General features: G+C 42.5%; 1 protein-coding gene across 1 annotated transcript in view; it reads right to left on the bottom strand.

The window, feature by feature from the left end:
* The window catches only part of DOCK2 (dedicator of cytokinesis 2), a 447565-nt gene that overhangs the window by 328354 nt on the left and 102970 nt on the right, over positions 1–16241 (bottom strand). The window contains exon 23 of the mRNA XM_011947752.1: positions 9501–9609. Coding sequence (XP_011803142.1) covers positions 9501–9609 — 109 coding nt within the window. The remainder of the gene's footprint in view (positions 1–9500; positions 9610–16241) is intronic.

Here is a 16241-nt window from a genome sequence, read left to right as displayed (position 1 = left end):
CTGCCCAGTGCTGCTCAAATGGATACATTATACCTTCTTCAACCCACCCCTGCTAATAGGCTCCATGCTATTGTCAGTTTTTCTTTTTTATAAATATGTGGTGAAAAAAAAATGTTGTTTGTATATCTGTAAAGATCCTTGTAGGATAGATTGTTCAAAGAAGAATTAGTACATGAAAACATATAGACATACACATTTTAGGAGAGATTGTCAATTACCTTAGAAGACAGAGTAACCAATTTCCTTTAACTAACTGTTCCTTTCCCCATAACCGTGCTACCATTGGACATACAATCTTGTAGATTTTTGTTGATCTGATGTGTAATTTGCAACTCTTTGGTTGCTAGCATGGTTGGGCATCTTTTCCATATTTATTGAACATCTATATTTACTAAATTGCATGTGCATATCCTTTTTCTGTTCTTATTTTGGGTTTTTTTTCTTATTGGTTTACAAAATTTTTCATGCATCAATAATATTAACCCATTTTTAAAAGAATTTTCTCCCACTTATCCTGTTGTTCCATTGCATAGAAAGATTTTAATTTGTAGGCTCTCATATTTGTCAGACTGTTTCTTTATAGTTATTGGATTTTGTATCTAGAGATTTATTCTTTATTCTTTTAAATGTAGATTATAAGATAAAACAACATTCCAAAGCCATTGTCTCTGAAACTATGTTCTGTCAGAACCTCTTGTCCCATAGGATGGTGCTAGGTAATCTGTAGGGGAAAAGAGTTTGCAATCAAAGAATTTTGGATAGCATTGGTTTAAGCAAAGATAAACCAGTGAGGTTTTTTTTTAACTATAGAACTTTTCATAATTTTAATATGCTAAGAAGCATTATGACATTCCTTCAGGCAGTCACAGTATGCAGTACATTCCAACCTAGTTGGTCAAGGACCATCTTTATCAGGAAACATCAAGCAGATGTAGCAAAATCAGATGACTGCAGGGCTAGGCAAGCAACAGAAACACGTGATATGGAATGAGAACAGGGCAGTGGGAAGTGATGAGGTGTGTGGATTCTATTCTCTGCCTAAAGACTCAGTTATTCCTATTCAATTATTTTAACACTTTGATTTAACGCTTTGATTTGCTAGACAAATCAAACACAAATGCAGGCTGCATTTCTCCCGGAGGTGACTAATTTACAACCTCTAAAATCTAAAGGGATACCATATACTGAGGCATGTGCCCTGAGAAAAGGCTAGTCCAAGCACTTTTTTTTTTTTTTTTTTGAGACAGAGTTTCGCTCTTGTTGCCCAGGCTAGAGTGCAATGGGGTGATCTCAGCTCACTGCAACCTCCGCCTCCCGGGTTCAAGCAATTCTCCTGCCATGACCTCCTGAGCAGTTGGAATTACAGGCACCTGCCACCACGCCCAGCTAATTTTTTGTATTTTTAGTAGAGACAGGATTTCACCATGTTGGCTAGTCTGGGTTCAAACTCCTGACCTCAGGTGATCCACCCGCCTCAGCTTCCCAAAGTGCTAGTATTACAGGCTGGAGCCACCGCGCCCAGCTGTTCTATCATTTTTACTCTCATTATTACTACCATTCTTCATAAAATAATATTATATCATTATTACTTTCATTCCATAGTCTATATTGTGTATATATTGTGTGTAATACTTAAAACACACATACATATATATACATACATATACACATAAACATACATGTGATGCATATATACATGTACACATATAATACGATTACAAATTATAGGGTTTTTAAATGGGAATCATGGCTGGGCATGGTGGCTCATGCCTATAATCCCAGCACTTCAGGAGGCCGAGGGATTGATCACTTGAGCCCAGGGGTTCAAGACCAGCCTAAGCAACATGGTAAGACCTCATCTCTACAAAATATATATATAAAAAAAATAGCCAGGCATGGTGGCATAAGCCTGTGGTCCCAGCTACTCAGGAGGTTGAGGTAAGAGGATCGCTTCAACCCAGGAACTAGAGGCTGCAGTGTGCTGTGTTTTGCCACTGCACTCCAACCAGGGTAACAGACAGAGATGCTTTCTCAAAAATAAATAAATAAATAATAAATAATAAAATAGGAAGCATTATTGGGAACTGTATACATGCCAAATACTTGACATGCATGACCTCATTTAATTCTTCCAACAACTCTGTGAGTGGAAATTGTTAATCTCATTTTACCAATGAGAAAACTATGGCATGGAGAGGTTAAATAACTTGCCAGAAGCCATGTAGCCAATGAGTAGCAAAGCAAGGATGTGTACCCAGCTCTGTCCAGCTGGCTCTTACCCAGTATGTCCACTACTGTCCATCACACTGTAGGAAAGGCATTCTATCTCAGCAAGTGGGGAGGATTCAGCAGGGGCAAGAAGGATAATTTGGAGGAGGAAGCGGAAAAAGAGCTTCCCCTACCCTTTGTAAGAATAGTTTTTGAAAATAAAATGCAGTTCTTCTGATATCCCTTAAGTTAAGGATCCTCATTACCACATCTATAGGGGTTGCAAGAAAGGCCAACAGGAAAATGTTTGCTATCTCACCAATTAGGTGATCATGTGGCACTGAGTAAATTTCCTAGATTAATTGTCCACTTTGAACCCCTCTGCCAAAGGCCAGGTACATCCCTCAAGAAGAGAATCAAACCCAAAGCAACCAATAGTGGTTTTACTGTCCCAGAGGTAAATCAAGGGAGGACACTTGACATCATTGCTATCTAGATGGACTTCACCAGAATTAGAAAACAGCGAGTGTTTAAACATAACAACAAAAATCAAAACCAAACTAGCATGCCTCCAAACTCAAAGGGACTTTGCTGAGTGCTCTCAGGCTTTCCTGCTCTCTCTCACACTCTTTCTCTCTCTCTTTCCTCCCTTTCTCTCTCTTTCAAATAGAGTGACCAGTGTTGGTGCCAGCAGACACAGACTTCTGGCCAAAATGAACATGTCTTGAAATGATACACAGTTATGCAAGAATGCTACCAGACATCTTCCTCATTCAAGAGCCACAGGCATTCAAAACAAGTACTATTCCCATCAATTTTTAATTCTCTTATTTTAGCCAAGCAGTGGATGATCAAGGTCCATGGAAACTGGAAAAACGATGTCGCAGGAATTCCCCATAGCATGACCATAAGAAGGTAGTTTACTTTGAGATGCTGAGTTGTTCCTGGGGGAAAATAAACACAGCTCTCCCAGGACATTCAGCATCATCACTAATCTCTCAGGTAAACTGAAGGGAAAGGGATCAACAGGTTCTAGAATATGTGTGCTTCCGTCCTTTCTGTAACTCAACTTTATGGGGACCCCTGAGTCTTATCCACCTGGCGTTTTGCCAGAAGACTTGGGTCTTAATGAAATTATGCTATTGCTTGGTGGTGATTAAGAACTCAAACTCTGGCCTTACACAGCCAAAATTTAAATCCAAGATCTACTAATTTTCAGCCAAGGTAAGTCACTTAACCTCTTTAAGCCTCATTTTCCTCATTTACAAAGCGGAGATAAAGACTATATGCAAAGACAAATAGTCTGTACCTCTGCTTTACATCAAATGTTCTCACTCATAAGTGGGAGAGCAACAATAAGAACACAGGGTGGGGAACGACACACACGGGGGCTGTCAGGGGGTGGGGGGCGAGGGAAGGGAGAGCATCGGGATAAATAGCTAATAAATAACATGGAGCTTAAAACCTAGATGACAGGTTGACAGGTGCAGCAAACCACCATGGCACATGTATATCTATGTAACAAACCTGCACATTCTGCACACGTACATCATGGAATTAGAGTAAAATTTTTAAGAAAACACTATTTGTCCTATAAGGTTGTTGTTAAAAAGATCAACTGAGCTAACAATATATGTAAAGCTTTTAGCTCAACACTTGACACTTAATAAACACTGAAACATCAAACTAAACAAAATGAATTATTTATTTTATTTTATTATTTTATTTTATTTTTAGACAGAGTCTTGCTCTATTGCCAGGCTGGAGTGCAATGGCGCGATCTTGGCTCACTGCAACCTTCACCTCCGGGGTTCAAGTGATTCTCCTACCTCAGCCTTCCGAGTACCTGGGATTACAGGCGCCTGCCACCACACCCAGCTAATTTTTGTATTTTTAGTAGAGGCGGGGTTTCACCATCTTGGCCAGGCTTATCTCGAACTCCTGACCTTATAATCCGCCCTCCTCAGTCTCCCAAAGTGCTGGGATTACAGGCGTGAGTCATGGTACCCGGCACTATTTATTTATTTATTTTAAGAGACAGGGTCTTGCTTTGTCACCAGGCTGGAATGCAGTGGCACAATCACAGTTCACTGCAGCCTTGATCCCCTAGGCTCAAGTGATCCTCCTGCCTCAGCTTCCTGAGTAGGTGGGACCACAAGCATACACCACTAAAAAAATTAAAATAACTAATTTTTAAAAATTTTTTTTGTCGAGACAGGGTCTCACTATGTTCCCCAGCCTGGTCTTGAATTCCTGGGCTTGAGAGATCCTTTCGCCTCAGCCTCCTAAAGTGCTGGGATTACAGGCATCCACCATTGCACTCAGCCATATTCATTTCATTCATTCATTCATTCAGACAGACAGTAGATATCTGAGCACTTTCTGTGTGGCAGCCATTGTTCCAGACATTGGGGATGTAAATGGCAGAGTCCCCTGCCCTCCTGGACACTCCAGTGGCTTCATTAGCATGAGTGGCATTCACAGTGGCCAAGAGAGCATGTCATTCAATACAAGCTGTTCATTTAATTCCACTTGCGCCATCAAATTGGAGCATTATGAAATACCATGGATCGTAAGGAGAATGGGACAAATTGGCCTGCACAACATCACCATATGCCTTTTACTCACATTTGAGCTCTATCTAATTTATAAGTGTCTGGTGTTGACCCTCTGAATCTGCCATCAGTTTTATCAACACGCTTACAGGGCTGGCACACACAGGGACTTCCGAGCATGTGGCCCATTGTTGAAAACACATGGGAACCCCTGGCCTAAACCTTACCTGTGGCATAGAAAAGAATAGTGCTTTGGAGGCAGATGACCTGGGTGGATTCAAATCCCAGCTCCAGCTCTATGAATACGTGTAATTTGGGATGAACTATTTAACTTTATGAGCCTCCTATGGACACTGAGGATAGTGGTTCCTTGAAGATCTCTGGCGGGATTTAAAACACTGTATGTGAAGAGCCCAGTTCCATGCCTGGAACATGGTGGGTACCCAATCACTGGAAAGTGTTTTTATTGCTCCTCTCCTCTTTGAACAACTGGCATTCAATTCTCCATGGTCTTGGTGAGCTGCTTCCATGCCAGCTCAGAACAATAAGAAAAACCACAGAAAGCAACTCACAAAAGCTGGGTGAGCATTAGAGATGGGCAATAACTTGCTTAGGTTTCAGAATTCACAGTGGACACAGCTGAGATTTGAACCAGATCTGCTCTACTCACAATTAAGCTGGTCACAAATGAGGGTTTCCAACATAAGCCGCTACCCAGCTGGATGTGAAAAGTTTGAACCAGGAACATCAACCATGGGCATTCGTATCCTCTGCACCCACCCGGCACTTATGGCTGATGTTACTAATAGCTCACACCCCATGCAGGCTCAGAATCAAGACTCCGGTCACCTCGTACTATTTCACTAGCTGAAACTTTGCCATGCATGTTTTCATACAGTCACTTCTTGTGGATTTATTCTCTCAGGAATGTGTGTCTATATTTCTTTATTGAACTGAATAATTGAACATCCTAACACTATTTAGTCTTGTGTAACAAAATTAGGAACACAAATAACCCACCTTCTGAATCCTCACTAGTAAAATACCCAAAAAGCTTCTGTTTTATGATGAAGTAAAGGAGGAAGAGGTATAAATGATGAAAAATGATTTAAACCAAACTATGGAACAGGCTTTATACTTCATGTTTCACATATATTACTTTATTTCACCCTCTCAGTAATCCTCTAAATTACACATTAGGCCTCCCATGTTATAAAAGGATAAACTGAGGCCCAGAAAGCTGAAACCATGTGCCCAAGGCTACATGTCCACATCTCTCTGGTCAAAAGCCAAAGCTCCCTCTCCTGCAGCAAATCTCAAAGTCTATAGAAGATTCCTCATGTGGGATTTGCTGACATTACAGGGGCTTGACCCCTCTGCCCTCATCATTAAGTTCTCTTCACATGGTACTGCTCTCCATATTTGAATATAACTTTAAATTCTTCTTTGATAACTTTTCAACAGCTATGTAAATAGGTGGAAAGCATCATTGGTTTTATGAAAATCCCTGAGGCTAAATTTGACTCTTAGAGCAAGTTGAAAAAGAGATGAAGCCCCTTTCTATGTCTCTGGGGTGGAAATCTGCGAGAATAAACCAACAAACCTGGCCCAAATTACAAGGAAAGCAAGGCATTTCTAACACAGCTACCCAGACAAGAACCACCTGGGTAAAAAGACTTATGCCAAACCCATAATAATCGTATCAGTTCACTGCATTTGCATAGCATTTTATAACTTGTTCTTCTGCGGAGAATGTTTATTTGATCCTCACCCGCACAATGAAATCTTATAGATGAGGAAACTGAGGCATTGAGAAGGGACCAATGTCAGATCACACAGCTGATAAAGAAGAGCATTCCTGTTGACCAGATGTCTTCAGAGCGGCAAATGCTCACTTGCTCCTCTTTGCTTCCCTTCTTTCTTTCCCTGCCTTCTTACTCTCTCTCTCCCTTTGTTCCTTCCCTGAAGACATTTGTAGCCCAACATAGGGAAACAGGTGCTAAAATTAGAAAGAGTAGCTCCACAATGACCTATTCCCTCTTCCACTCTTCTCTCTCTCCATGGCACCTCAACTTCTTTGGGGCGTCAGCGCCTTTCTCCTCTGGGATGAGAAACTGGTTTTATCTATTTGCTCATCATTTCTGCTCTTTCACACTTCAGCTTCCTTGGAGCTGATTTCACACCTGATTCAACCCTATAGCCCCTCTCATGGCAACTGGTCATTCTTGGCTCTCTCTGGATATCCCAACACTGTATGGCTGCTCACTGGAGGCTCAGTTGCTTCCAGGTGATACAGATGCAGTGGCTGGTGGGGGCTCCTGCTGCATCTCCTCATGCTGTCCCCTGCTCCTGTGATCCCCTTTGTCAGAGAATGATGAAGGTGTTAGGAATATGAAGAAGACGTTTTTGGTTTCTTTTTTAACCAGCCGGGGGTAAGGGAAAAATGAAAACTAAAACAATGAAGTTCCAACTAACCCAGGGGAAGACACTGAGCCCCAGTAGGGGCTAAAGAAACAGTAGAAAGAACAGGCTAATGTCGTGGCAGTGAGTATGGTCTTTAGAGCCAGGCAGAAACAGATATGAATCTGAGCCATCCCACCTCTCAGCAATGGTGCCTGGAGGAAGCTGTTTCAACCATCTGAGTTTCAATTGCCTCATCAATAAAATAGAAACCTTAAGACGTATCCCTAGTGTTATACATTAATTAATTCAACAGATAGCTATTAAGCATCAACTAATAAATGATTATGAGTTGAAGACACACTAATCATTGTGTTTTCAACACTCAGAATAATCCTAATATTAGGATTAGAGAACTAATACGATTATTATGGTTTTGGCATAAGTCTTTTTACCGAGGTTCTTCTTGTCCAGGTAGCTAGCTGTGTTAGAAATTCCTTGTTTTCCTTGTGATTCGGGCCAGATTATATTGGTTTCTTCTCATAGATTTCCACCTCAGAGACATAGAAAGGGGTTTCATCTCTTTTTCAATTTGCTCTAAGGGTCAAATTTAGCCTCAGGGACTTTCATAAAACCAATGATGCTTTCCACCTATTTATATGGCTGTTGAAAAGTTATCAAAGAAGAATTTAAAGTTATATTCTAATATGGAGAGCAGTACCATGTGAAGAGAACTTAATGATGAGGGCAGAGGGGTCAAGTCCCTGTGATGTCAGCAAATCCTACCCAAGGAATCTTCTATAGACTTTGAGATTTGCTGCAGGAGAGAGAGCTTTGGCTTTTGACCAGAGAGATGTGGGCATGTAGCCTTGGGCACATCGTTTCAGCTTTCTGGGCCTCAGTTTATCCTTTTATAACATGGGAGGCCTAATGTGTAATTTAGAGGACTTTTGAGAGGGTGAAATAAAGTAATATATGCAAAGCATGAAATATAAAGCCTGTTCCATAGTTTGGTTTAAATCACTTTTAATCTTTCATATCTCTTCCTCCTTTACCTCATCATAAAACAGCTTTTTGTATATTTTACTACTGGATTCTAGAGGAGGGTATTTGTGTTCCTAATCTTGTTACACAAGACCAAATAGTGTTAGGACATTCAGTTGTTCACTTAGATCAAGAAATATAGATACATATTCTGAGGAGAATAAATGTTAGAATTATCCGGATTATTCTGAGTGTTGAAGACACACGATGAATAAGACAGTTGCCTTCCTCAACATACAGGTTTCCACTCTTTGTTAAATTAAAGGAAGCCGTCAGCAGAGTGGTTCTCAAACTTTGCTTCACAGTAAAATCACCTGGGGAATTTTTAAAATCCCCTGGCCTGGGTCACACTCATACCAATTAAATTAGAAAGTCAGGTGGTTATAACCAGGCATCAGAATTTATTAAAGATCCCCACACGATTCTAACATGCACAGTCTGGAATCCATAGTGTGAGAAGCAAACATTCTCCAGGCTGATTTCTGCCTCTGCTTCCTCACCTTCATTCTAGCTAAACACTAGTACCTTATTAATTCTAACCAGTGCCTGGGCATCCCAGGCATAATGGATCTTTAAATTAGCAACTAAAAGAATAACATTGATTTAAAAAAAAAAAAAAAGCAGCAGCAGCAGCAATCTGCATTAACTCATTGATTTAGATAAATGGGCTTCCTTTATTCACAACACATCAGGCACTCCCAGCTTCCCCTACCTGCACCCCCAGTGCCTGCAAGAGCATTCTGTGAAAGTTCTGAAGTCTCCCTGAAACAGCCTCTTCATTCAGACTCTTAGCTGCTCAAATCCTTCCCAAACACAGAGCTAGGCCTCACAGTTTCTCAAAGATTTGCAGACTTCACAGATTAGCATCATGGACCACACATGAGAGGACTCATTCTCTCCAAAGTACCTCTTGTTTACTGAGGAGCCCTCTTTAATCCCAAAAGGGTCCCTGCCTTTATGTTGTCGAGAATTAAACTACTGGAGACTCAGTTTAAGAGACTGCCACCGTAACTATTCTCTCCATCGGAAGTGGATCGGGTTTGACTAATTTCCTTCTAGGTAACAAAAATTTCAGAGCTATTTTAAAAGAAGGCACTGCTACCTTCATGGGAAGCAAACCATAAATACATTGTCTCTTGTCCTGAGGAGCCCTTGGTATTTAACCAAGTGGTCAGCCCAGGCCTTCACTGGACACAAGTTTGCATATTTCAGCAAAAGAAGATATTATCTTAGCATGCTGTTATTTACTGGATGGCCAAGGAAAAGACAGATTTTATTGTAGCATAAACCAACCTGCAAAAGGATGGTAGTTTTGTATTGACTTTTCATCAGATTGTTGATGGATTCAAAGAGCCGTCTCATGGATTCTTCAAACTCCATCTGTTCTTTGCCTTCATAAAGCCTGAAATAAGATACATCTGGGTCATTTCTCAAGCTAACAGACAATACATTTAAAAGTGTGTACTAGGCACAAACTTCATTTCAAACTTAAAAAGGAGTGGGAGGTGGGAACTTCAAGGAGGAGAGGATTCTGCAGATGCTGCGTGCATGATTCTCTCAAGGGTAAAGCCTCACATCCACCATACCCAACAGAAACCCACCAACTAACAGGGCATACACCTTCTGCTGTATTTTTTTAAACCCCAAGGAAACCCCAAAGGAAGGAAATTTGTCTGAGCTGAGGAGACATTAATAATTTCACCCTTCTGCAAGAATCAGAGGAAAAACATTGTGGTCATCAGATTTTCAAAGTATCTTGGAAATATCAAGGAGAAATATTTTTAAATGCACTGCCATTTCCACCACCTATTGTCTGCTTGTCGGATGAGTCCCAACAATCCATTTTATGTCAAGGGCCATTGCGTTCCCTGCCCTCATTTCAGGAGTGTACTTACTATCTTAAGCCTTTGTTTCTCTGATTATGAAGTACTTACACTGTTAAACATGTAAACCTAATTGAAATACATAACTTAGGAGGTGAGACTCATTAATCCAACCAGGGAGGTTAGCTATTGTCAACGTTTTAATGGGTATCCTTCTAGGGACTTTCAATGCCTATGATAATATACAAGTATAAAATTGCATAGAACCAGTCCCTCATGTAAAACCAGTCTCCAGGTACCTGCCTCTTATCAACCCCCTTCCCCAGTCTTAGGAGTGTTGTTCAGCTCAAGGCTTCTCCAAACAAGCATTTATCACCAACTGTGAAATATCCGCAGCCTAATCTGTGGCATCCAGTGTGAAATGCACAGAAGAGCGCTCCTGTCTCCAATTCAGATAAAGAGAGTCTCTCCTGTCACAGCCCAAATGCTCAAAAAGCTCCTCAGTGCACCCGGGCCTTGGCAAAGGTGGTTTGCTAGATAAAGCACTGACACACTTAACAGGTTTGTTTACCTCTCAACCAGAGCAGGCCAGCCAGTCACGGACCCCTCAGCGCTGTCTCCGCAAAATCCCCATCCTTCCCCTCAGCCTTATTCCATCTTTCTACTTCATTTCTCTGGCTCTAAGTGTGTGCCCCTTCTGTTTATTTTCTTGAGTGTTAATCACTCTCTTTCTCTCCTTGGGCCTCTATGTCTTTATATCTAGTTCTCTCCCCACCACCCCCCCCACCCCCTGACTTCATCACTCTCTTTCTGTCTCAGTCACTCTCTGTCTTTCTTTCCTTCTTTTTCTAACTAACCCCCTCTCTAAAGCCCTCCTGAAGTAAGAAGCATAAGTGAAGTCAGTGCTGAATGTTCCCGTTGGTTACGGGGACTCGCAATTGCTGCTGACCTTCTGGGTCCAGCTCAAGGTCACAGAGACAAGGAGTATTGAAGTGGCCACGTGCCTAGGGCTCCTCATTCTCTTCCTCTCCCTAGCTCCATAGCTCCCTCTGCGAACTCGCCCCCACCCCGGCTTTTACACTGCTCACTGCTGAGCCTTCTTGTCCCGCCACAAGAGATAACTGCCACAGCATATATATTCTAGAGTCAATCTGCTTTGGGTTCAAATCCCCACTGTCCAGCAGGCACTTTATTACAAACAGCGCAAACATTACAGAGCACCGCTCTGCTCCAGGCACCTTCCTGAATGCATGTGAAATCACTCACTCCTCACAACCACAGCATGAGGCAGGCACTAGTATCACACCCACTTTACAGATTAATGGAGCTTATGCAACATGACAGAGAACACCAGGCCAGTGAGTGTCAGAGCCAGAATTCAAAACTGGCCATCGGCTCCTGAGCCCAGCCTCTCAGTCTCTTTGCACACTGCTTTGCTCTACATTTTACTGCCTCCTTAATTTCTAGAAGCCTTGGGCAAAGTGTAAACTGTAACAGTAGTGTCAGAGGATTGCGAGGACCGACCCACATGGGAAGCGCTCAGCGTGGATACCTGGCCCCAGCGGATGTTAGCGCCTGCCGTACTGTTGTCAACTGGAAAAGTAGCATGATTATCATTGCCCTCATTCCCACTTCACAGGTAAGGAAACAGAAAAACTCTCAAGAGGCTGAAACTTGCCCAGATGTCATCAAAGTGGAAAAGATGGGACCAGAGTACCCTGTCCTTGACCTGGCTGAAAAGAGAGGATCTTAATCCAGCATGGTGCTGGTGGTCAGCCTCCTCATGAGATCACATCGTTTGTCTTTCTTTGTGCCCACAGTCACCAGCAATCCCTAACGGACAGTCCACCCATCACGCCTTTTGCCTTGAAGTCTGTTACTCTTTCCATGAGGCACAGATGCCTGAAAATGCTGAATGAACTGCATCACCATGGCTGCTACTGCTCTAGAGTATTGAGCCTGCCCACTGTGTCTCCCACCCACATTTAACACCCAGACCTGGCTGCCCAAGTATGTACAGACACATGGGCTCTTTCTGCAGGGTGTACCTGTGTGTGTGGTGAGGGGTTCTGCCCAGGTCCTCCTGGGAACCACCTGCTCCTCCAACAAGGCTAGGCTCCAGCAACACTTTCCTGCTGATTGGTCTGTCCAACCCTACCCTCCATAACTGAATGGCCCCCTGGCAGTGTTCCTTCTGGAATTTGTCATTTTTAAAAAAGAAACATAAAAACAGACTTTTTTGGAGTCATCTGAATGGCAGCACTCCAGAGGGAAGGGTCATGAGCTCCTGCTGAAGAGATCCCTGAGGCTGTCCCGGTTCCCTACGTCTCTGTGTCTCATTATTTAACTTGTTTTGGATTTTATGAACTGCACAAATATCTTTACAATAAGCTCTCCTTTTTGCCTAGACTAGCCCCGGCTGGTTTCATTGCAAACCCTCACTAGTCAGAACTTGGCAGAGTAGAGCCAGCTTCTTCCTGCAGCTCCCCTGAGTTTGATACCAAGAGCTGCTGGGAAGTCCGGTGAGCATTTAGTTCTTGCTCTTACTGTACAGATGAAGAGACTGAGGGCCAGAGTGGGCAAGTGACTTGGCTTCGCCAGCTTGTAAATATTATGTGACTGAGCTGGAAGGAAAAAAGATTTTTAGTCTGTAAGACTAAACCAAGGCTCTCTGCTCGACGTTAAATTTTGTAGGAAACTAAATTTGATTTTCACGAGAAAGAGAGCAGGGATGTGCTCTAGGTCACAGACTGTGCCAGTGATATAGCTTGAAGCAGAACCAGGTATTCTTCTTCTGTGTTCTCATCATCTAACAGGGGAAGGCAGATAACACAAATCCCAGGAAGCCATGATTAGGGGCCTCCACCCCAGTGGGAATCCAATCTGCTCCCTGCTATCCATGTCACAAGTTAAGGGGCTTGACACCACACAGGAGTCCAGGGATGAAAATATATCCTGCACCTGCCTAAGTCTTATAAAGGATAAAAAACAATTCTAGGAGGAAAATGGGAGAAAATTATTTATATATATATATATATGTTACATAATATAAATCTTAAATTTATAATTTAAATATAAATTTATACAAATTTAAATATAGATCATAAACATAATTATATATTATGTATATAAATCTCAAAATATATATATCTAAAGTAGATACACATATTTTAAAATATTTACTTTTATTTTAGCTGAGGAATGGCTGGGAATGGGAAGAAGAGTCACAGGACATGACCACAGCTGGGAAGAAGAAAGGAAAGAAAAATCTAGTTCCTATAAAGGACTTTGTTATCAAGCCAGACCCCTCCATATACTTGCTGTGTGGCCTCAGTTCATTACTTTTCTGAAATTTTACTTTTCTTCCTGATAAAATGTAGTTCTAATGCTCATTCGAATGGTTATTTTGAGGTGAAAAACATGAGATAATTCTTTTCAAGTGCTTATTATTGTAGCTGGCATTTAATCAGCGTTAAGTAAACATTAGAAATTCTTGTTCTTGATTCCTAAGCACAGAAGTGATTATTTGGGCAAACTCTCTGATCTGAGCATAAGAGGAATATTTTGTAAGATACAGGGTCTCAATATGTTGCCGCAGCTGGCCTCAAACTCCCAGACTCAAGTAATCCTCCAGCCTCAGCCTCCTGAGTAGGTGGGACCACAGGCACATGCCACCAATGCCTAGCTATAAAAATAAATATTTCAAGTAAGGAGTCAATAAGGAAAAAAATTCATAAGGGTTTTAGATTATAAGGAAGAAGTAACGTGATGATAGCAGGGTGATTAAGCATTGCAGGACCCCCCTTGAAAGACCTGAAAAGAAAATAAAAATGCCTGAGCTGTCTGCAATTCTTCAAATGCAGCCTTGAAGTCAAGGGCACAGCAGATGTAGCTTCCAGGTTCTTTTTTAGCGCTTGGTCTCTGTTATAGTTTCAGGATGTAAACATTTTTTCTGGCCTAGAACGCCTGGAAAGATACTTCAGAAACCAGCAGATTTTGGCAGGGAACAAATTATTGAAGGGCCCTAAGGCCCTGACCACAAGGAAAACTGGAACAACCTGCAAGGCACTGTTCTGGGGCATGCAAGTCGACCACAGCCAGCACTCCTGCTCCCAGGGCTTGGATAAATATAGCGATGCTCGGCTTGCATGTGATTCATTAAGGAGACACTGTGCACAGCTGAGCACTCACTAAATGCAAATGGAGCCCCATATGTTGTGTACAATGCTCTGCACCACCTCTCCCGCGCAGGTACATAAAGCCTCAGCCTAAAACTGAGATGCCAACTTCAGGCTAGCATCCCAGGGGAGCAGAATCTAACCAAAGCAACCTCAGGCTGCAGAAAGCAAGTGGGAAGATTCCCTTCAGAATCCAGGGGTGAATTCTAACACCCTGACCCTCTTTCATTTTCTGTACCTCAATCACTTCCACATTGAAGGCATCCATCCCTCTGATTCCTTCCCTGCCTCTTCTAGGCGATAGAGAAGTTTAGGCAGCACTGCCTGGGTTCGTAGCCCTGCTCTGTCACTTATTAGTTGGGTGACCTTGGCTAAGGTACCTAATCTCTCTGAGACTCAGATTTCTCATTAGTAAAATGGTATTAGCCCCATAAGGTTGCTCGAAAATCAAACAACACATGTAAAGCCATTAGCAGTGTCTAGTAATAGTCAACAATAGATGTTAGCTATTACTACATCATATCATTTTTCTTTTGGATACACCCATTTTTGCTTCCTGAACTGTAAGAAGAAAGATATCAGCATCTTCATAAAGACAACTACCATTTACTGAGCGCTTACTACATGCCAGGCACTGCATTGGAGATAAAAATGAGTAAAAGGGCCGGGCACGGTGGCTCCCACCTGTAATCCCAGCACTTTGGGAGGCCGAGATGGGTGGATCATGAGGTCAGGAGATGGAGACCATCCTGGCTAACATGGCGAAACCCCGACTCTAACTATATAAAAAATACAAAAGAATTAGCCAGGCGTGGTGGGGGGCGCCTGTAGTCCCAGCTACTCAGGAGGCTGAGGCAGGAGAATGGTGTGAACCCGGGAGGTGGAGCTTGCAGTGAGCTGAGATCTCGCCACTGCACCCCAGCCTGGGAGACACAGTGACACTCCATCTCAGGGAAAAAAAAAAAAATTAGTAAAAGATTCTGGGAGATAAGTGGCAGCTAAATAATTTATGACCCCAGGAACAAAAGCAAGTCAGTGGGTTGGGAGGCATCCGTTACTCAGGGGATGATGCTGTGGGACTGTCGGAGGGAAGTTAGAAGGCTGGCTCTAACCTTTTTCTATTCAAGCTCTAAAACCAAGGTGACTTGGCTGGTGTTCCTTCCCCTGAGCCAATAATTTGCTCTATTCAGATAAGTATAAATTAGTGACTTTACAAAAAGAACCATTGAATCTTTCCTGGTTTCAAAAGAGTGATTACTCTGGGAAAATCACAATATACTTTAAGACAAGAGTCAAGGGGTCAAGTGTATTCTCTCTCTCTCTCCCTCCCACCCCACAACCTGGGACCAAGAATAATTCAAGCTAAACCAGCGGCTGAGTCTGTCTGAAGATCATCCTTGCACTTCCCAATCCTGCTCATAGAATGAGGCCCTTCAGTGCACTAGGCAGGCACATTTAAGTCATGAAATAGGCAGGCAAAGGGCTCGTGAAAGAGACAGTTCCCTTCCTAATTCACCCCTTCCCTGTATGGTCGCTGTCACCATCCCCACCTCTTCCTCGCTATCAAGGTGTATGGACCTGAAATAAATAAGAAATTGCAGACTAAGACACAGAATCTGAGAGTTAGCTGTCTTATTCAGCAATGGTCAGAGGGCTGGGTGCAGGGGCTCACACCTGTAATCCCAACACTTTGGGAGGCCGAAATGGGAGGAGCACTTGAGCCCAGGAGTTCAAGACCAACCTGGGAAACATGGAGAATCCTTGTCTCTACAAAAAAATAGAAAAATTAGCTGGGCATGGTGGTGCATGCCTGTGGTTCAAGCTATTTGGGAGGCTGAGGCTGGAGGATCACCTGAGCCCGGGAAGTCAAGGTTGCAGTGAGCCATAATCAAGCTACTGCACTCCAGCCTAGGTGACACAATGAGACCCTGTCTCCAAAAACAAAAACAAAACACATACATAATCATCAGAGAAATTCTCCTCTAAAGGGTAACAAAGTTGAAATGGAAATATTTCTTCTGTCAGAAGAGAAA

This window comes from Colobus angolensis, unplaced genomic scaffold (assembly GCF_000951035.1).
Source record: "Colobus angolensis palliatus isolate OR3802 unplaced genomic scaffold, Cang.pa_1.0 Scaffold27, whole genome shotgun sequence".
NCBI classification, from domain to species: Eukaryota; Metazoa; Chordata; class Mammalia; order Primates; family Cercopithecidae; genus Colobus; species Colobus angolensis.
This window is presented reverse-complemented; position numbering and strand designations above follow the sequence as displayed.